At 50.2% G+C, this 22,349-nt stretch overlaps 1 protein-coding gene across 3 annotated transcripts in view; it reads right to left on the reverse strand.

The window, feature by feature from the left end:
* Positions 1-22,349, reverse strand: part of LOC129385789 (uncharacterized) — a 202,226-nt gene that overhangs the window by 136,814 nt on the left and 43,063 nt on the right. For 2 of the 3 annotated variants that reach the window (XM_072289193.1, XM_072289194.1), the window contains exon 3: positions 3,241-3,341. The exons of the other annotated variant lie outside the window; for it this stretch is intronic. In XM_072289193.1, the coding sequence (XP_072145294.1) occupies positions 3,241-3,341 (101 nt within the window). The remainder of the gene's footprint in view (positions 1-3,240; positions 3,342-22,349) is intronic. 3 annotated transcript variants of the gene reach the window in all.

Genomic DNA, 22,349 nt, shown 5'->3' on the forward strand with positions numbered 1-22,349 from the left:
GCGCATCTACAACGAGATTCTTTTACTGGGTCTAGGATAGTTTTTTCTCTGTGAAACAAGGACATACCTGGCCAAATTTATCTCGGTTTCATTGTGTGGAAGGTGGATTTTTGAGGAGCAACATAAGAATTTATTGCAAAAAGAATATCTCGCACACCTTTAGCGACGGTCCTTCTCTAAAAACACGTAGCTGACTTTTCCTCTGTTGCGGCGTCGTCGCAATTTTACACTAGGCTGGTGCATATAAACGGCTTCCTCTGCGCTATCCTCGCGTGCCGTAAACACCCAATACATCTCAATCCCTATGGTCCCAGCCACGGCTAAGCCACGCTCTGTTAAACGCTCGACCTGAGCCCCCGTGTGCTCAGGCAGCTGGTGCTTCGACACCGCGACTTCTGCTGACGCTGACGGCCGTGCGGGGATGTAACAGGGTACGGTGAAAAGGGCGCCAGTTTAGCAGAGGTCAGGGGAAGGTAACATTTTATGAGCTCAATCGTTCTGGACGGATAACTAAAAATCCCTATATCATCTTTAAACAGTTCCTGTAGCCCGTGAGGTCCCTGGGCCCTAGATTCTGAATAGAAATTGGCATGGGCGAGACAGGGTGTGACAAAGGCTCAATAACCACACCTGCTGGGCTTTATTAAATGGTCAGTCGGGCGAGTTGGCACACATTCATAATGCGAACAGCGCGAACAAGAAGACGACGGAGTGAAAGGACGCAGGACGAGGGCTAATCCTGTGTCCTGATCCTGAGCGCTCGTCCTGTGTCCTTTCACTCATTCGTCGCCTTGTTCGCGCTGTTCGCATTATGACTGCTTGGCTTCTTGGTCTTCAACTCTGAAACGTTCTGATGAGATTTTGCGTACCTCTGCAAAACCTATCCGCCGCTGTGGTTTAACGGCTATTGCGCTACTTCACACAAGGTCGCGGAATCAAATCCCGGCGGCGACATTTAGGTGGGGGCAAAGCGCAAAAACGTCCATGTCCTTTGCACTGGAGACACGATAAAGATCGAAATTAACCCGAAGACTCCGACTGCGGCGTGCCTCATAATGAAATGGCTCAGAGTGGATTCAGAGTGGCTGTCACAGCAGGTCATCATCTTCGGAATATTGAAATCATCGCTGAAAGAGTCTTGAAGCTTCTGTTTGCACATCCACATTCTGCTGACAATATTGTGATTGTAGGGAATGTTAATGGCCAACAACGAAATATTAAATAACAAGTTTTCTAAAAAATGATTACCAAATGGAGAAACTAGTGAGAGAAGGTAACATGCATCGTGTTACTTAAGTAATTTTTTTCATAAACCTGTGGTAATCTCGCGGTTAATTTATTTTCTTCAAAAGCTCTTTCCGCTTAAACGTATATCATCTTCAGAATTTGCTAATATTTTCAGGCGTGTATGTACGTATGTATGTATGTATGTATGTATGTATGTATGTATGTATGTATGTATGTATGTATGTATGTATGTATGTATGTATGTAGGTATGTACGTATGTATGTAATGTATGTATGTATGTATGTAGGTATGTACGTATGTATGTATGTATGTATGTATGTACGTACGTACGTACGCACGTTATTGATTCAACTCCTAGTTTCGTGTTATATACGCTCACGTATCGTTGCGACGCTAAGGCGTTGGTCTCATGCACTTTGTCCTCCTCTTATATGTGTACACTGTCACACTAGATTAAACTACTTAAGTTCAGTGTAATCCCGCAAGTGACAGAATGCTACTTTATGCTATTTTGTTAATGCTACAGAATGATACTTTGTTAATAAAACAAAAGCTGTTATATTTAGGCCGAAATCGAAACAGTTCAACGCTCCAGCAAACTTAACGTATGGGGGCGAACCACCACAAATAATTGATCACATTAAAATCCTTGGCGTAACTTTTTCCGATAATATGCTTTGGGGTAACCACATCATGGTTTTGACAAAGTTAACTCGTGTAGTTGGCGTCTTATCTCGCCTAAGAACATACCTGCCATTCAAGGTCAAGCTTCTCTATAATTCCCTTTTTTACTCTTATCTAAATTACTGTTTATTGGTTTGGGGCACAACTGCTCAAACTAACTTACAGAAACTTTTTGTCCTCCAGAAAGAAATGGTGAGACTGCTTTATGACTTACGATATAACAGCCATACAGACAGTTTTTTTTTTTTTCAAAAAACAAACATTATACCAGTAAAAAATCTTTATGAATATAAGCTAACACTAGCCTTCAAAGGCGAAGTATTTGAAAATAGAACGTTTCTACGCGACTTATCGCTAAAAGAGAACATTTCCATACACATTACCCGGTACATAGAAAAGTGGAATGTTATAACCCCTCGGGCTAACTACTCTACAGAAAAACTGTCCTTCACCCTGCCCACTCTCCTGAATAATTACAACAAAACTACCACTGATATTTTAAAAATAACTAATGCTGCAATACGGCAACACTATGTATAAGGTATCTAGTCTTTCTGATTGGATGATTTTTGTGTTCATTTCCAGTGTCCATTTCGGTGCCTATGTATATTTTCGATGTTCTTTCCTGTAGCCTTTTTACTGCCGCCTTGTAGAGGGGGCTGCGGGCCGCTCTCAAGCTGCCGTTTGTTCGTGCAGCTTTTACCTGCAGCCTCCTCCATCTTTCTTGATGGGAAATAAACATTATTGTTATTATTATTATTATTATTGTTGTTGTTGTTGTGGTTGTTGTTCTTGCTGTTGTTGTTGATTTGTTAAACAAGCTGCCGCAATGCAGTCTACAACGCATATAAAATAATTCTGCCGCACGTATTTCAAATTTTGCTCACTACTGCGATTTGGTAGCGCGTGATATGGGTTCTGCTAGGTAATAGGGCAGCCGGAAGATTCAGCTATATTTGAAATAGATCTTAAATATTTTAGTCCTTAACGCCGATTATTTTTCATCTTACTTGGCTGATGCTTGCTGTATATTTGGTTGCGGACTCAAAACTTACAACTATTTCCCGGCCAACTGCAATATTATCTTAGTTTCATGCGTGCATGTAGAAACTGCACGAGTTCATTTGTCTCATTATTTTTCTAAATACGTATGAATGAGAACGTGAATGTTTGACTTTTATCACACTTGTTACGCATGCCTCGTAGGTGGCTCGCTTTTCATAGAGATGATTTTTTTGTGCGGTACATGTCGCACAAAATATAGGATATACGGTACAGGTACATAATATCGGACATAGTTTTCTCACAACTCGTGATCCTTTCGAAGCAGTAAGAGAAAGGAGACGCAAAGACCAGCAAAAGGTTTTAGGGGCGCCTTCTTCGTTATACCTTCGCCACGAAGAGGCACCTGCGATTGAAAATTGATAGGAATAGGTTAAAGATTTTGCGCATTCATAGCTAAACTTACAACTTCTCGTAATTGAAACCCACGCAAGGTTAAGCAGACCTTTGTTTTCAATGTTACAGCAACCACAGCACAATCATTCGTTTGAAAAGTCAAATCGCAAAAAATGCAATGGAGCGTCAAATGCAATATGAAACAATTCTTTGAATATGCAACAATGCATATATTTATGAAAAGGCACATAACGCGTCGTCCTCTAATCCCAGAAGTCCAGAATGGTTTAAACCACGATTCCAAAAATTATTCCAACTTTCCAATTATTCCAACCACGTCTAACAACTATTTCGCTACACTGCATGTGTTTTGCCCCAGTTCGTATGTTAGAATGAATGTGTTGAAACAAATAATATGCTACAACGCTTAGATGAAACGGACTAAGTATCGTGCGGTGGTCAAGTGCCAGCACTTTAGCGATGTCTACGGGGTCAATACGTATACAGGCACACAACGCCAGAAAACACACGCGCAAAATTACCCCTTCTTTTTCATTCGAGCTGTAAAAATAATCAGGAATTACTAAACGAAAGTTGACGAAAGGACACATTGCTTCTGGAGGCAGCAATGTGCCACGTGTTCCGCATTAGAGAAACGATGCTGTACGAGTGAGCAACCGCGATTATCATCCTCGTTTCCGCTTTGGCCACTGTTAGCATATTTGCAGCAGAACTAGAACTAGCAACAGTACCGCAGGAGTAGTGGGAGGATTATGACCTTAGTCTGTAAGTTTTACACTATTATGTACTAAATCTATGCCTAACGACCGTTAGAGATATTCACGCTATGGATAGTCTGAAATGGATGCTCAGAATAAGCTGACATTCACACCTACTCTAAAGGGACACAAAAGGCAAATGATAAGTCCAAGGGGACTGTTAAAATACCATTCCAGAAACCTCGCAACGCTTGTTTCGTATCCCTGAAAAGATTTGGTTAACGAGAAAATTGCATCTGTAGGGTCAGAATCACTTTTTATAAAGTCAAATCTCCCGCCGCCCAACCGAACGAGTGGTGACGTTGCATACGTCATCACCGCCTCTGCTGCCGGTGGTGAGTAAAACGGCGCTACGGCTTCTTGGCCAAATCTCAAGCGCGCGGCCATGGAGACACCGAGCCAAGACAGAGCGGTGTATTCGCCGCGGCAGCTGCTTTTTGTTCAAGTGGCGTGGACCGTCCAACCATCCCGCGACATCAAATAAATGTTGAGATCTCTGCTACTTGCACTTTGTGCGAGTTTCGCGAGCCAGCAAAACCAGCGCAGCACTACGCGATACCGAAACCACCCAAACCCGAAAGCGTGGCTGGCGCAGAGTTGAACAAAATATAAACCTTTCGACCACCCGGGTCGAACTCATTGCTAATCTCAATGAGTTCTTTATTATAAAACGAAACATAAGTACACAAATGAGATTTTATTTCTTCTCATATAGCAATACGAGGATCTTTTTTTTTTTGAATGAGTGACTCAGTACTAGTCACAGAATTTAACTGAGGAGTGCTTTCGTCATCGGGCAAATACTTGAATGTCCCGGAAGAGTCTCCAATCGTGTGCTGCATTTACTTAAATTTCTAGATTATTAAGGCTCTGCTGGCGATAATATTGCTGCGGGATAGTATTTCCAATGACGAAGAGCCGAGCAGTAAGAAGACGACGACGACGATTAGAAGCTAGCGCGGGCTGTTGCCTCTTGGCCAAGCGCAGCGTATTTTCTTGTAATTATACTTGTACATAGCTTTTCGTATGCGTCTTCCTACGTAACATATCTGGTGGAGGTGGACGTTCCCTGTACCTCGTCACGGAGCTTCGCAGTGGACGCTACATCGAGCCATCCTTCATGGCTCCCGGCGACGGCAACACGACTCCGCCGGCTCCGACACCTGCTGCCACCTCGACGACCTACATCACTCTCCCCGCTCCCCGTGATCCTGGCGTATTCTCGGGCAAAGATGGGGAAGACGTCGATGACTGGATCAGCCTGTATGAACACATCAGCCGCAATAACCGGTGGGACCCTACTATTATGCTCGCCAACGTAGTCTTTTACCTCGGTGGCACACCTAGAGTTTGGTATCCCACGCACGAAGATGAGCTCACCAGTTGGGATTCACTTAAGACACAGCTTCGAGACTTGTTCGGCAACCCCTACGGTCACCAACCTGCCGCGCAGAAGGCGCTTTCCGGCCGCGTGCAGACGTCAACAGAGCCCTATGTCACGTACATTCAGGACGTCTTCGCTCTGTGCCGCTAAGTTACACCCACATGACTGAGTCCGACAAGGTTGCCCACATCCTCAAAGGCATTGCCGATGACGCCTTCAACTTGCTCGTTTGCAACAACGTAGCGACGGTGGATGCTGTTATAAATGAGTGCCGCCGCCTGGAACTCACTAAAAGCCGACGTATTGACCAGCATTTTGCCCGTCTGCCCAACACCCCAGCGACGTCTTCCTGTGCCGACACTCCTCGTCCCAACAACACTGCCGATGTTACCAGGATCATCCGGCGTGAGATCGAGGCCGCCTATCCGGCTGCCTTCGACCCCAGTCCCACCAGCACATCTGCAGTCACGGTCTCACTCATCCAGGCAGTTGTCCGCCAAGAGTTCGAAAACATGGGTCTTCACACCATCTGCCCGGCCCATCGTCATGATACCCGCCCGGCTTCTTCGATTCCGCCATGTCCCGCATCTTCTTACCCACCACGTTTCGGCAACCCATCTGAATGGCGCACTGCTGACGACAAGCCCATTTGTTTCCACTGCCATCGAATCGGGCACATTTCTCGGCACTGTCGCAGTCGCTGAAGTTCCCCGACCCGGCCTACTTATACTGCTTACTCTCGCCCCCCAGGTGGCCCTTCTCGTCCCTATGCCGCACGCTCCGATAACGCCACGGCTGATTATTCTCGTTCGCCTTCGCCGCAACGACGACAATCTCGCTCTCCTCAGCCCCGTCGCTCCTATTCGCCGACTCCCTTCGGACGCCGCTCCCAGCCGGAAAACTAGACGATGCAGCGCCTCGAGGTGACGCTGCATTGCTCCCTACGCCGTCAAATCCTCTTCTGACGTTGCCCACTCATCTGAACCTTCTTGAGGTGCAAGTCGACGGTGTTTCTGTGTGTGCACTCATAGACACTGGGGCGCATTTGTCCGTAATGAGCTCTGACTTTCGTAACTGGTTCAAGAAAATTATCACGCCCGCCACGACGCATCGATTTCAGTAAACGACAATTCAGCCGATCCTCCTCTACCGTCGCAGTCGGCAACTTGTACCATCGCCACCTTACAAAAAATGAGTGCACCCGACATGCCTTCCGAGCACGCTCGTGCGCTCTACCACGTTCTGATTTCCTACCAAGACATTTTTGACTTTAAAGATCGTGCTTTGGCCCAAACAACAGCTGTCAAACATCGCGTTAATACCGGCGATGCCCCTCCTATTCATCGCCACCCGTATGGAGTATCGCCGGCTGAGCGTCAAGTTATTCACACCGAAGTTCGCAAAATGCTTGCCAAGAACATTATCGAACCGTCATGTAGTCCATGGGCGTCGCCTGTTGGGCTGGTAAAAAAGAAGGATGGCTCATGGCGCTTTTGAGTGGATTATCGGCACCTTAACAGGGTTACCAAAAAGGACGTGTATCCCCTACCTCGGATTGATGACGCCCTTGACTTCCTCCACGGTGCTCGCTATTTCTCCTCTATTGACATTCGCTCCGGCTATTGGCAGATTGCCGTGGACGATCTCGACCGCAAGAAGACTGCCTTTGTAATCCCCGATGGTCTTTATCAATTCAAAGTGATGCCGTCTGGTCTACGTAACGCTCCTGCCACTTTTGAACGCATGATGGACTCCCTTTTTCACGGTTTCAAATGGTCCACGTGCCTATGCTACTTGGACGACGTTATAGTATCCTCCCCAACATTCGCTACTCACCTCGAGCGCCTCTCAGCAGTCCTGGGCGTTTTTCGGCGAGCCGGTCCGCAACTCAACGCATCGAAGTGCCAATTCGGCCGTCGCCAGATTACCGTCCTTGGACATCTTGTTGACGCGAACGGAGTGCAACCGGACCCAGGCAAGATTCATGCTGTTACGCACTTCTCTGTTCCAAAGTGTGTCAAGGATGTGCGCAGCTTCATCGGCCTTTGCTCGTACTTCCGCTGTTTCGTGAAAAGTTTCGCGGCCATAGCACGACCACTAACCGAGCTTTTGAAAAAAGACGCCCCTTTCTAGTGGGGCGATAACGAGGCCTCTGCATTCTCGCTTCTAATCGACCTTCTCACAACGGCTCCCGTTCTGGCCCATTTCTATCCTTCTGCGCCAACCGAAGTCCGTACTGATGCCAGCGGTCACGAATTGGCGCAGTACTGACACAACGCCAGCGTGGCCACGACCCCTTACGCCAGCAGGCTCCTCTCGCCCGCGGAGCGCAACTATTCCATCACTGAGCGTGAGTGTCTGGCCCTAGTTCGGGCGGTTGCGAAGTTCCGCCCATACTTATATGGCCGACGCTTTTCCGTTGTCACAGACCATCACGCGCTTTGCTGCTTATACTCATTGAAAGACCCTACAGGAAGACTTGGTAGCTGGGCCTTACGCCTCCAAGAATATTCGTTCTCTGTCACCTACAAATCTGGCCGACAGCACAAGGACGCTGACTGCCTGTGTCGCTACCCGGTAGACGAGCCTGACGACGCCGACATTAGTACCGCCGACGGCATTTTCTCTGTGTCTGCCTTCGTTGACATCGCCGATGAGCAGTACCGAGACCTATCGCTGGGACTACTCATTGAGCGTCTGCGCTCTACACCTACCGACGCATCCGTTCGCCGATATGTCCTCCAGGGCGGCATTCTGTCCCAAAGGAACTTCCTCCCTGATGGCCCTGATCTTCTTCTTGTCGTGCCAAAACATCTACGATAGACTGTGCTAGTAATGTTTCGTTCGTTCTCTGTCCTCGCTTCGCCGTTGGAACTTGAAGCTTCTCGGACGATGATCGGCAGTTGATCAAACGCAGGCAGGAAGCGATGAGGTCAGATGTACAAGAAATATTTATAGGTACACTTTTCTATATACATGGCAGGTAAAACAAATACATTACAAACTTGAACAATTGAGAAACGCAGTCTCACTCTTCGACGGTCTCAATGACTGTTAGAGCCCAGACTCGTTTTAACGTACATGGTACGGAAGCTCACTGATCTATCAGCAATCCTGATTTCAGCCAAGTCTGAGGGACAGCATGTCGTCCCGATTTTTATAGCACAAAATATACAAAGAAAAAAAGGCGGTAGGGCCGTTGGCCCGTCCTACAGGTTCAGTTGCCAATCAGAGTCAACCGCTTGTTAAGCCACAACCCACAGGGATGGGCTTACTCTTAAAAATAAACATATTGGAAAACAAAGCTCTTTTCCTTTTTCCCCAAAACTCCGTTGCCCTCTCGTTTCTACGTAGTTAGTGACGGGCTCAGCAAAACACGCCAGGCCCGAACAAGTTATCGCTAGACCGCCTCAAATCCCAACGGCGTCTAGGCCGCAAATGTCTCGGAAGCAGGGGCATCTACACCACACAGGCAGTCGCACCCAACAACAAGGCTGGCGATTGCGTTCCGGACGCGCGGCACGGGGTCAAGTGTGCTAAGCCCTTCTTAACCTCGGCGGCGCCTCCAATTAGTCAGGTACTCGGGCGCCAGGCCCACAATACCGTATACAGCGGTCCCTTTCAAGGCTGGTCTGTGTGGACTCGCGTGACCGTCGGCGGACTGCCAACACCCTGCGCACAATACCGACTTCCCGGAATCGGTACTCGCCCTCCTGGCGCCTGCCGCGACGCGTCACCCAACACCGCGCGGTCCGTGACCCCACATAACACAGAAACGGTTGCCCCGCTGACAGAGGGGGGGGGGGGGGGAAGTGCACCCCCTCCCTATACACACAGCACGTGGCCGATTCATGACACTTAAGAATACGAACAATCAGAGCGACCTTACACGTCCCTCCTAAAGAGCATACTGGGCTCACAATGTTCCCAGCTATACTACAAGAGCCAAAGGGCGCTGTATCCTAGAATTTAGCCTCTGAAAGTTCCGTCAAAGAAAATTGACATATGCTGCCCAACACGGGTGCTGCGGAGTCCGTAAGGAACAGGAAAATGAACTGAAAGGACCACGAAAAAAAAAACAATTTTCTCACAGCGATAAAAGAAAAGGGCGAAAGATCAACACATTCATGGCAGTGAGCATGCAAAAGAAATACTCATGTATGTACAGTAACACTCCAACGCACTGCACGGCACAACAGCAGAAAAGTGACCTATGCAGGTTATATACATATATAGTATGCCCACAGTCTTATAACCCTCACACACATGGACGACAACAACCACAAAAAGTTCCATCAAGGCTGAACTGTCCCACGCACACGTCCTTCGGGTGAACGGGAACATTCACGCCTGTCCCAGCTGGCATGGCTGTTTTTGTCTATCCTTTCTTTTCTGCTCTTTACTCGATTGGCTCCCATGAACGATTCGAGAGCCTTGATAATGCATCAGCATTGGCGTTACATGTTCCTTTCCGGTGACGCACCGTTACATTGTAGCGCTGTAGTGAAAGCGCCCATCTTGCTAACTTGGCCCCCTGCGGGGTGCTGGTTGTCAAATATGACAATGGGTTATGATCAGAGACAACATTCACCACTGCTCCGAAAAGCCAGTAGTCGAATTTCTTGAGTGCCCAAATAGTAGCGAAGGCTTCTCTCTCTATAGTCGACCAGCGCGCCTGTGTCAGGTTAAAGCGATGGCTAGCAAAAGCGATGGGCTTTTCTTTTCCGTCCGCTGACATTTGAGCTAAACAGGCACCGGCCGCCGTCGCCGACGCATCAGTGAATAGCCAGTACGGCTGATGAGGCTCAGGAGTGTTCATGGCGACAGCCTGACAGAGAGCTAATTTCAGACTTTCGAACGCGCACTGCGCTTCTTCCGACCATGGAATTGAATTAGGAACCCCTCGCCTTGTCAAAGCTGTAAGCGGGCTAGCCACGTCGGCGTAGTTTGAGACATAGTCCCGATAATACCCACGAAGCCCCAACAGACTTCGCAACTCTTTCTTTGTGTGAGGTGGCACAAGGCCTTCTATGGCAGCTATCTTGGTTTCCCGATCTGTGTCAAAGAGGAGTACTTGGTCCCCGACATTAAATTCTTTAGTCCGTGCCCTCCTATTGTAAACATCAGCATATTTGCTCTGGCACTCGGTGCCTGTCAACTCAGCTACACTCGCGGCTAGGTCTAGTTGCTCCCGCCGCTGCTGCAAATACTTGGCAGGTTTCTCTCTCAGAGTTGAGGGCACCGCGATTTCACCCGTCCAAGTTTGTTGCGCTATTGATAGGGGCCCATTTGGGTTTCTACCGTACAATAGCCTGAACGGCGCCACCCCGGTGGTATCATGCGGCACTTCGCGATAAGCCCACAGAACAAATGGGATGAGCTTGTCCCAATTTCTTCGGTCCCGCTCCATTACATGATACAACATATTTTTGAGGGCTCTGTTCCATCTCTCAACCACTCCGTTGCTCTCAGGGTGTTCGGCAGTGGAGAACCTGGGTGAACAGCCCAGTTTTTCTAACATTAACCGTTTCAGTTGAGATTTAAAGTTAGTACCTTGGTCTGAACAGATCGTTTCCGGCACTCCAATGCGACTGAAAATTTCCAGGAAAGCCTCGCATGTGTCCCTCGCTGTCAGGGATCGGAGCGGGACTACCTCACTGCGTCTTTCTTCTGGTAGGACCAGTTGTCTGACTTTGACTCCCGCTGGAGAATCCCAATGGCACAAAAGTCCGTCTGACACGAACATGCCAGCTTTGTCGTTTCTCGAATCATTCCAGGCCCTTTTTAGGCTTTCATCGGCAAGCTGAGCAGCTCGAAATTCCTCCCGCTGACTGGGCACCCCAGTGACATCTGGTATGAAACTATTCTCTTGCAATTTAGGGATTTCATCGGTCGTTTCTTCGCTTAGACCGCAGTCTGGCTCAGTGTTATCGACCATTTCGACTGATCGGACCCCAACGGAATAGGCTACCCGCGGAATATTTTCTCGTCCAAATTCCTCTTTTTCCTGCGCCTGTAGTAGTTCCCAATCTTTCTTCGACAGCAGGCAGTCAACCCCCTTTGCAAGTTCGTCTGTAACCGCGCATACCAGATCGATCCTCTGCGGTTGTATCGAAGCCCCCGGGCGATGCATGCCTACGTGCAGCGTAGCTAGGTTAGCTCGAACGCTGTTTCCGAATGCCGACTCGAGTCTTACTGTTCCTGATGACTCCTGTACAACGACGGGCAACATACTTTTACGGACGACCGTTATCTCACTACCTGTGTCCAACACAGCTTCCGTTGCTATATCCCCGCACATGATAGGGATAATGTCCAGCTTTGATCTCCCTGAACTAGCATTTTGAGCTAAGACTTGTACTCTAGCACTTAGCACCCTTTCTTGCTCTGGTGGAGGTTCTTCACTTACAACAGCAACCTTCTGTACCCTTTGTTTTTGCACAGTCGGCGCCTTCCCCTGCTGTTCTTTATTTGAAGCTTTTGGGCAGTCTCTGGCTAGGTGACCCTGTACCTGACACACGTGGCATTTTCAATTTGTCCTCTGCGGGCTAGCTAGTTTTGCGTGCTGCAGCAATGAGGCTGTTGCGGCTGGCTTGGTTGCTCATCCTTTTCCTTTAGCTTGCTCGAAAGTCTCGAGCACTTTCGCCACCTCCACTGGCCTAAACCAATCTTCGCCCTCCCGCAAAAGAACATATTCAAGGGCTTCTGAGCCTATACTGGCTTTCATACGGTCAGCGACCATAAGCTCCGTCATAGCTTCTTTTGTGTTTGCATTTCGAGATTGAAGGTAATAGGCCAAGTAGGTTCTAGTGCGGGACGCGAACTGAGCCCAAGTTTCATCCTTTCGTTTAGATGCCTTTTCAAACCTCTCCAAGTATTTAGCTGGCGTGAGCTTAAGTACATCTAATACCGCCTTTTTTACAGTCTCATAATCTGTACATTCCTCGTCATTGAGGCCACGCAACAGATAACGGACCCGCTCGGCCAGCGCAGGCATTATCAAATATACACGGCTGTGTTGTGGTACTTGAAAAGATGAAAACAACTTTTCAACCTCATCAAACCATATCGGAACGTCAGCGTCACATGGCAACCGGTATGCCTTAAGCACTTTCGCACATTGTGATATTCCATCCGTGCTGGCACGGCGGAGATCGCTTCCTTCCGACACCGAAGGCGGCCTGCACGACTGCTCAAGCTCCACTCTCCTTAGAGCAATGCGCTCGCACTCTAGCTGTAGGCGCACCTTTTCTAGCTCCATCTCCAGGCGTCTAACCGCCATGGCCTCTGGATCTGTCGTGCTCGGAGCCTGCGAAGCGCCTTGCGTCTCGCTATCCATTTCAGTATCCGACGTCTCAGACTCGGTCTCTCCGACGCGTTGTAGTTCCTGCCGTCTCTGACCCTCTCTTTGTTCAGATGCCGTATCAATGTTTACGTCAGCCTCAATCGCATTTGCTGTTCTGCGCGTGAACACCATTAACCTCACTAAACAACAGCCATGCCAACCTAGACAAAACGCAAGGAATCCCGCTCACCCGTTGCTGCTGGGGGCGCCGCCTGACGTCCTCGTCCAGATGAAGTGCAACCCTTGCGGAATTGGCTGGTGGCCCTCTGATGCCTTGCGCCTGGCTCGCTGCTCGTTGCTCGTTGTGGGGCTTGTCGATCCTGTCGTGCTGCGCCAGTAAAGTTTCGTTCGTTCTGTGTCCTCGCTTCACCGTTGGAACTTGAAGCTTCTCGGACGATGATCGGCAATTGTTGATCAAATGCAGACAGGAAGCGATGGAGATCAGATGTACAAGAAAAATTTATAGTTGGACTTTTCTATATACATGGCAGGTAAAACAAATACATTACAAACTTGAACAATTGAGAAACAAAGTCTCACTCTTCGACTGTCTCATTGACTGTTAGGGCCCAGACTCGTTTTAACGTACATAGTACGGAGGCTCACTGATCTATCAGCAATCCTGATTTCAGCCAATTCTGAGGGACAGCATGTCGTCCCGATTTTTATAGCCCAAATATACAAAGAAAAAAAGGCGGTAGGGCCGTTGGCCCGTCCCACAGGTTCAGTTGCCAATCAGAGTCAACCGTTTGTTAAGCCACAACCCACAGGGATGGGCTTACTCTTAAAAATAAACATATTGGAAAACAAAGCTCTTTTCCTTTTTCCCCAAAACTCCGTTGCCCTCTCGTTTCTACGTAGTTAGTGACGGGCTCAGCAAAACACGCCAGGCCCGAACAAGTTATCGCTAGACCGCCTCAAATCCCAACGGCGTCTAGGCCGCAAATGTCTCGGAAGCAGGGGCATCGACACCACACAGGCAGTCGCACCCAACAACAAGGCTGGCGATTGCGTTCCGGACGCGCGGCACGGGGTCAAGTGTGCTAAGCCCTTCTTAACCTCGGCGGCGCCTCCAATTAGTCAGGTACTCGGGCGCCAGGCCCACAATACCGTATACAGCGGTCCCTTTCAAGGCTGGTCTGTGTGGACTCGCGTGACCGTCGGCGGACTGCCAACACCCTGCGCACAATACCGACTTCTCGGAATCGGTACTCGCCCTCCTGGCGCCTGCCGCGACGCGTCACCCAACACCGCGCAGTCCGTGACCCCACATAACACAGAAACGGTTGCCCCGCTGACAGAGGGGGGGGGGGGGGGGGAGGGCACCCCCTCTCTATACACACAGCACGTGGCCGATTCGTGACACTTAAGAACACGAACAATCAGAGCGACCTTACAGTGCTCTTTGAGATGCATGACGCACCCACTGCAGGACATCTTGGGGTAACCCGCACGTACGACCGCGTCCGCCGGCGCTTCTATTGGCCTGGTCTCGCTCGCTCCGTCCGACGCTATGTTGCTGCCTGTGATCCCTGCCAGCGTCGGAAAACACCTCAGGTGCCACCTTCCGGTCATCTCCAGCCGATCACCGTCCCTGTGGAACCGTTCTTTCGTGTTGAATTAGACCTCCTCGGTGCCTTTCCCACGCCATCCTCTGGGAACAAATGGGTAGCCGCTGCAACTGATTACGCCACCCGATACGCTATCACGCGGGCTCTCCCTACCAGTTGCGCCACTGACGTCGCGGACTTTCTCTTGCATGCCATTATCTTAGTGCATGGCGCCCCGTGACAGCTGCTTACTGACCGTGGTCGTAACTTCCTCTCGAAAGTTATCGCCGACATTGTGCGTTCCTGCTCTATTCAACACAAACTGACTACCTCATACCATCCTCAAACCAATGGCCTCACAGAGCGGTTAAACCGTACTCTTACCAACATGCTGTCCAAGTAGGTTTCGAAGGACCACCGCGACTGGGACGTTGCCCTTCCTTACGTCACATTTGCTTATAATTCTTCCCGGCATGACACCGCCGAATTTTCTCCATTTTATCTACTCTACGGTCGCGAACCGACCTTGCCCCTTGACACGGTACTTCCTCCTGCTGCGATCTCAACAACCGAGTATGCGCGCGACGCCATCGCCCTCGCCGACCATGCACGCCAGCTTGCCCGTGCTCGACTGACGGACTCGCAAACCACGCAGCAGCGTCAGTGCAACGCCCGCGATCGTGACGTACAGTTTTCGCCTGGTGCACTCGTGCTCCTGTGGTCGCCCTGTCGTCGCGTCGGACTTTCAGAAAAACTCCTTTCGCGATACACAGGGCCCTACCGCGTGCTGCGCCAGGTGACACCTGTGACGTACGAAATTGCTCCTGTGAGCTCAACTTCGTCATCTACTCTGGCATCTAGTGATGTCGTGCACGTCAGTAGGCTCAAGACCTACTACACTACTTCAGACTCCGACCTTTAGTCGCTCCGGCACGGCGCTTTTGCAGCCGGGGGTAGTGCTACGGGATAGTATTTCCAATGACGAAGAGCCGAGCAGTAAGAAGACGACGACGACGATTAGAAGCTAGCGCGGGCTGTTGCCTCTTGGAGAAGCGCAGCGTATTTTCTTGTAAATATACTTGTACATAGCTTTTCGTCTGCGTCTTCCTACGTAACAATATTGATGCATTAGAGATTCTCAAGCACTAATTTATCACATTAGCATGACATCATATTTGACTTTAGTGTTCCTTTAAGTGAACTCTCTTGTAGTATGAAGCGATAATGCCTACAGTGCTGATGCATATTAGAACATGTTACGGATGGATGTCACACGAGTACCGCTAGTAATAGCATTTTCTGTAAGCGGACCTAACATCACAAGTGCTGTCCTATTGCGCGTATGTCACTTCTGCTCCAAACAAGGTATTATGGAGTAGACTGCGATGAGCTTTCGTGGAAACCGCTTATTAGTTTATGGCTACATTATGCACTTGCAGAAGTCATCATAAAGGTGTCTGCACGAACAAGTATATATTCACACGTGTACTTATCTTTATCTGGCAACCACGTTTCGCCGCCTAACAAATGTAATCGCACAGCGTGAGACGCGCCTGCATGTATCCGAAGTTTCTGGAAAGTTATCGATGCTCCTATCCGTTGCCTGTTGTCGCCGAACCTTATGTTATCTGATTTCATCACCTGACGCGAATGGTGTAGAACTTTGTGGAAGGCACGCGGGTCCGAACGATTAGTCTGGAGCATTCGACGACTGCTCTATAAAAGCCGACGCGCTTGACCCGCTGATCAGATTTTCGACGATCGCCGACCGTGTTCGCCGCTATCGTTGTGCTATAAGTGTAGCCTGCTTTTGTGGGCACAGGTTCGCCCAATAAAAGCTAGTTTTGTATTCCACCTTATTGCGGCTTTCTTCACCGTCACTACCACGTGACATCTGGTGGAGGTGCTTGTGCGTTCATGTACCGAACGCCCCCGCAAAGCCGCGATCCAAGCCCGAAGCCCGAGGACAGAACCAACATTGCCCAAGGCTAGCGTGCCAGCCGCAGACTGCACGGACTGCACCCAGAGCACGGACTTCTACCTGAGACGACAAAAAAGATCGTGGTCAAGACAACCCCAATGGCTGCCCAAGCGTCCTTGGTTATCCTACAACAACCTCGGGACCCACCAACCTTCCATGGAGCAGTGACTGAAGACCTGGAATTATGGCTGGAGACCTACGAACGAATCGTGACATTCAACAACTGGGACTCCGACAACAAGCTGCGGCATGTCTACTTCGCCTTAAATGACGCCGCCAGAACTTGGTTTGAGAACAGGGAATCGACCTTGACAACATGGGACCTGTTCCATAGCTACATCCTGCGCTCCTTTACAAGCGTCGTGCGCAAGGAAAGGGCTGAAGCTATGCTGGACGCCCGAGTGCAGCTACCAAACGAGAACGTTGCCATCTTTACGGAAGAAATGAGCTGTTTGTACCGCCACGCCGTCCCGGATATGGCCGAGGAGAAGAAAGTCTGTCTACTGATGCGTGGTGTAAAGGAGGAATTTCCGCCGCAATGGTAAGAAGCCCACCCAAGACCGTCGAAGAGTTTCTTCGTGAGGCGACGAACATTGAGAATACACTCGAGATCCGAAACCGGCAATTCGATCGCCGCACGAACTCTACAAACTACGCCGGGGTTCAATCACTGGCTACCGACGATCTACGCAAGATTATCAGAGTGGTCGCACGGGAAGAGCTGCAGAAGTTCTACCCGAGGACGCAGTCTCAAGTGGATCTAATCGCTGAAATCGTCAAAGAAGAGGTTCAGCGATCGCTTGGAGTCCCTGAGGTGCAACCACGATCACCGCAACCTAAGCCGGAAGCGATGACCTACGCCGCCGTCGCCCGCCGTCAAGGTCCCCCTCCACGACGCCAGGGCCCTGTAACGCCGCAATTCCGTCGTCCACCGCCTCCGCCGCCAGCACGCCCACCCGTCGCCCAGCGCAGCTACGCGAGGAAGACAGACATTTGGCGAGCCCCTGACCAGCGCCCACTCTGCTACCACTGCGGCGAAGCCGGCCATGTATACCGTCGATGCCCATACCGCAACCTGGGATTGCGAGAGTTCGCCGTCGATGCACCGCGCCCTCAGGAAGGTGAACGCCATCGTTACATCGCCGACTACCTCGTCGCTACTCAGTGGAGCCCTCGACGACCGTCCCGTCCGCCGTCACCAGGCAGCTACCTGTCGCCGCAGCGCCGACCATACACTGGCCCAGCCCAGGGGCCGGTCAGCGAGCTCATATCCGGAAACTAAAAGCAGCAACCGATGGAGGTGCGGTTGCTGTTCATCGAACTAACGAAGATCCTCCGCCGCTGACGTAGACGACGAGGAGACCATCTCGACGACATAATCTCGACACGCCGCCGTCGCGACGAAGTCAGGAAGCCAAGACTACACCGACGAAACACGACTTGACGACGCGACGTTCAAGCTTCAGTTCAACACGACGCGGCCGTGATCCGACGCCAAGACCTAATTTCAATGCCAGACAAAGAACCACCGACCTCGACGTGCTTCTCGACGGCCATGCAGTCACCGCTTTTGTGGACACAGGAGCCGATTACTCCGTCATGAGTGGACCCATCGCCGCGCAGTTGAAGAAAGTTAAAACTGCATGGTATGGCCCTCAAATACGGACCGCGGAGGACACCTCATCACGCCGACTGGAATATGCACGGCAAGAATAGCCATTCATGACCGTACTTACCCTGCCACCTTCGTTATCCGCCAACAGTGTTCACGAGACGTCATTCTCGGTATGGACTTCCTGGACCAACACGGCCCGATCATCAACCTGAAGTCAAAGTCAATAACGCTGTCGGAAGATAAAGCGATGCCGCCGGAGTGCCCTCGTAGTCACCACGCCTTGAGTGTGCTCGCAGATCAAGTGAGCATCCCGCCTCGCTCCAGCATTGTTATTTCGGTCGGCACCGAAACACCCGCTGACGTAGAAGGCGTCATTGAAGGCGACCAACGTCTACTGCTAGACCGCGAAATTTGCGTCGCAAGAGGGATCGCTCGACTGCATGGAGGAAAAACCGAAGTGTTACTGACAAACTTCAGCCGGGAGTTCAAGCACATCAACAAGGGCACGACGATCGCGTATATCGAGGAAATTCTGGAAACCAGAAATGCGTTTATCCTCTCGGATTCCGCCGCATCTACAACGACGACCATGGTTCCCGAACCAGACTACGACATTAATCCAAGTCTCGCCGTGATTGAGCCACAGCAGCTGAGAAGTCTGCTCCGACGAAACAAAGGCTGCTTTTCGACATCGTCGAGGATTCGACAAACACCAGTCGCCAAGCATCGCATAATCACCGAGGAGTGCGCTCGACCACTCCGCCAGAGCCCTTACCGAGTTTCGACGCGAGAACGTGAAGCTATAAGGCACCAAGTCGACGAAATGCTGCGCGATGACATCATCCAGCCGTCGAAAAGCCCGTGGGCATCCCTTGTTGTCCTCGTGAAGAAAAAGGACGGAACCCTGCGTTTCTGCGTCGATTATCGTCGTCTGAATAAGATCACGAAGAAGGACGTATACCCCCTCCCACGGATAGACGACGCATTGGATCGGCTCTGCAACGCTAAATACTTCTCGTCGATGGACCTGAAGTCTGGCTATTGGCAAATAGAAGTCGACGAAAGAGATCGCGAAAAGACCGCCTTCCTCACCCCAGACGGCCTCTACGAGTTCAAAGTTATGCCATTTGGACTGTGCTCGGCGCCTGCAACGTTCCAACGCGTGATGGACATGGTTTTAGCAGGATTTCAGTGGCAGACCTGTCTCGTTTACTTGGATGACGTCGTTGTCGTCGCCGGAAATTTCGACGATCACCTTAGGCGGCTTGCAATAGTACTAGAGGCCATCAAGTCATCAGGGCTTACTCTGAAGCCAGAAAGGTGCCGCTTCGCTTACGATGAGCTTCTGTTCCTAGGCCACGTCCTCAGCAAGTGTGGAGTCCGCCCCGACCCGCAGAAGACAGCTGCTATTGCGAAGTTCCCGCCGCCCATTGACAAGAAGGCAGTGCGTAGATTTCTTTGCATGTGTGCCTACTACAGGCGATTTGTCAAGGCCTTTTCACGCATCGCTGAGCCACTGACAAAGCTAACTAAATGTGACGTCGAGTTCAAGTGGGAAACGCCGCAGGCCGACGCATTTCAAGAACTCAAACGACGCATGCAGTCGCCGCCCGTACTTGCGCACTTCGACGAGCACGCCGATACCGAAATACACACTGACGCCAGTAGCCTAGGCCTCGGTGCCGTCCTAGTCCAGAGAAAAGATGGACATGAACACGTGATAGCTTACGCTAGCCGGTCGTTGTCAAAAGCGGAAGGCAATTATTCTACAACCGAAAAGGAATGTCTCGCCATCGTCTGGGCTAGAGCGAAATTTCGCCCTTACCTCTATGGCAGGCCATTCAAAGTGGTCAGCGACCATCACGCGTTGTTTTGGCTAGCTAACTTAAAGGACCCTTCAGGACGGCTGGCACGGTGGAGCCTCAGACTACAAGAATACGAATACCACTGTAACATACAAGTCCGGACGAAAACACTCAGATGCCGATTGCCTATCACGCGCCTCGATTGACCCGCCGCCGCAAGGTGACGAAGATGACGACGCCTTCCTTGGCATAATAAGCACGGAACACTTCGCCGAACAACAACGAGGGGACCCGCAGCTAAAAGCTCTAGTCAAGCATTTGGAAGGGCACACCGACGTTGTCCCTAGGGCATTTAAGCGTGGATTATCTTCGTTCACGCTTCAAAACAAGCTACTCGTGAAGAAGAACTTCTCACCAGTCCGCGCCAACTACCTTCTTGTTGTTCCGTCGGCGCTGCGTCCAGAAGTACTGCACGCCCTACATGACGATCCGACCGCTGGGCACCTCGGTTTCTCCCGGACGCTATCTAGGATACAAGAAAAATATTACTGGCCGCACCTAACCGCCCATGTCGCCCGTTACGCCAAGACATGCCGAGACTGTCAGCGACGCAAGACACCACCGACAAGGCCAGCGGGATTACTACAGCCGATCAAGCCTCCTTACTGACCTTTTCAGCAGATCGGGATGGACTTGTTGGGACCGTTTCGGACATCAATATCCGGAATTAAGTGGATCGTCGTGGCGTCGTGGCACCTGCTTCGCTGAAACTAAAGCTCTACCGAAAGGCAGCGCAGCCGAAGTGGCGAAATTTTTGTCGAGAACATCCTGCGGCGACATGGTGCTCCTGAAGTCGTCGTCTCCGACAGAGGAACGGCTTTTACAGCAGAGCTCATCCAAGCCATTCTGCAATACAGCCAGACAAGTCACAGGAGGACAACTGCCTACCATCCGCAGACGAATGGTCTCACAGAGCGCCTGAACAAGACCCTCGCCGACATGCTAGCTATGTACGTCGACGTCGAGCACAAGACGTGGGATGCGGCCCTGCCGTACGTAACATTCTCTTACGACACGGCGGTGCAAGAAACAACACAGATCACGTTATTTAAGCTCGTTTACGGCAGGAACCCGACGACGACGCTCGACGCCATGTTGCCGCATGCCACTGACGAGGAAAATCTTGATGTGTGTGTGTGTGTCTGTGTGTGTGTGTGCGTGCGTGCGTGCGTGCGTGCGTGCGTGTGTGTGTGTGTGTGTGTGTGTGTGTGTGTGTGTGTGTTTTCATTCTATTTTTGTTATTTGACTGGCTGTAGACGTTTGTGTTGTCTGGAAGTAATGTAGGTGTCATGCATCTTTCATGTTTGTTCATTTTCCGTGAGTGTATCATGCCAAGTTATAGGAAAATCGTTGTTTTCGGAAACAAAGTCGATGAAACGATGCCAAAGATCTGTTGTGTTGGAAGAGTGATTTATGTTCTGGTAGGCGATGGCATAATCAAAGTATGCACAAAACTGTGTGAGTGCAAACACATAAGGAACCACGTGCCAGTTCACAAATAATGCCAATGCGCGGCATAGCATGCGCGCACGATAAAGAAAAAAGAAAAATGCGCCGTGGACAGGCAAAAAGAAAGCAAAAGTAAACGGTGCGCGGGGCATGGGAAAGGGGGGAGAGGCAGCGGAGCGGTCAGCCTAAAAAAAAAAAAAAAAGGACAGCGCTAGGGTGAGGAAGCGCCACGCGGAAGCTGTTGCTGTTGCCATGACAACGTAAACAATCATGTGCGCCGCCATTTTCCCAAAGTATCGCCCTCCTGCTAGGGCCGGGGCGTGGGCCTTGGTGCTAGCTTCGAAAGAACGTCTGCATTAAAACAGCCAATGGCAGCCATGCGGAGATCCACCCCTGGGGCCAAGGTACATGGCGAGAACTTCTAACCCCAGTACGTAATAGTTAGCATCGCTAATGTGCTGTAACACTTTCTAAGGCCCTGTGTAACGCGACGAAGCATACGACAGCGTGAACGGGCACGCGCACACAATCTAGGATGTAGAAACAGCACAAACACGGCTTTGGAGTACTGATTTATGCACAAACCTAACTACTATGCTCTGATTGCTCTGAAAGTTTTTATTGAAAAGAAAGAAGCTGCTGCTTGTAACGCGTTGAATTCTGTGAACGTCGCAGTGACAAAGTGCAATTCCGACAGCGCAAAAGTGCGGACAGCCAAGGCTGACAAAAAAGAATTATGGGTAAAATATTTGAAGCAGCGAAAAAAAAAACAGAACTCTTAGAGCTGACAACAGCCGCTGAAATGAAATAATCAAATGCTTTGATGGAAGGTTGTCCGGCTCGATAAGTATTCTAGCCTCAACAATATAGATACGAAGGGTATTCCAGTGCTGCAAGCTGCAAACTGCAATAATGTTGTGGAGCTTCTCGACAGTAAACTCTGTGGCTCTGTTGAACTGGGAGATATCGCCGCCATAGAAAGATTTCTAGCACGTGATGCAGATAACGTGAACACCATTTGCTTCTGTTCGTGCGATAGGAGCACCGAGA

Source organism: Dermacentor andersoni, chromosome 7 (assembly GCF_023375885.2).
Source record: "Dermacentor andersoni chromosome 7, qqDerAnde1_hic_scaffold, whole genome shotgun sequence".
Classification (NCBI taxonomy): domain Eukaryota; kingdom Metazoa; phylum Arthropoda; class Arachnida; order Ixodida; family Ixodidae; genus Dermacentor; species Dermacentor andersoni.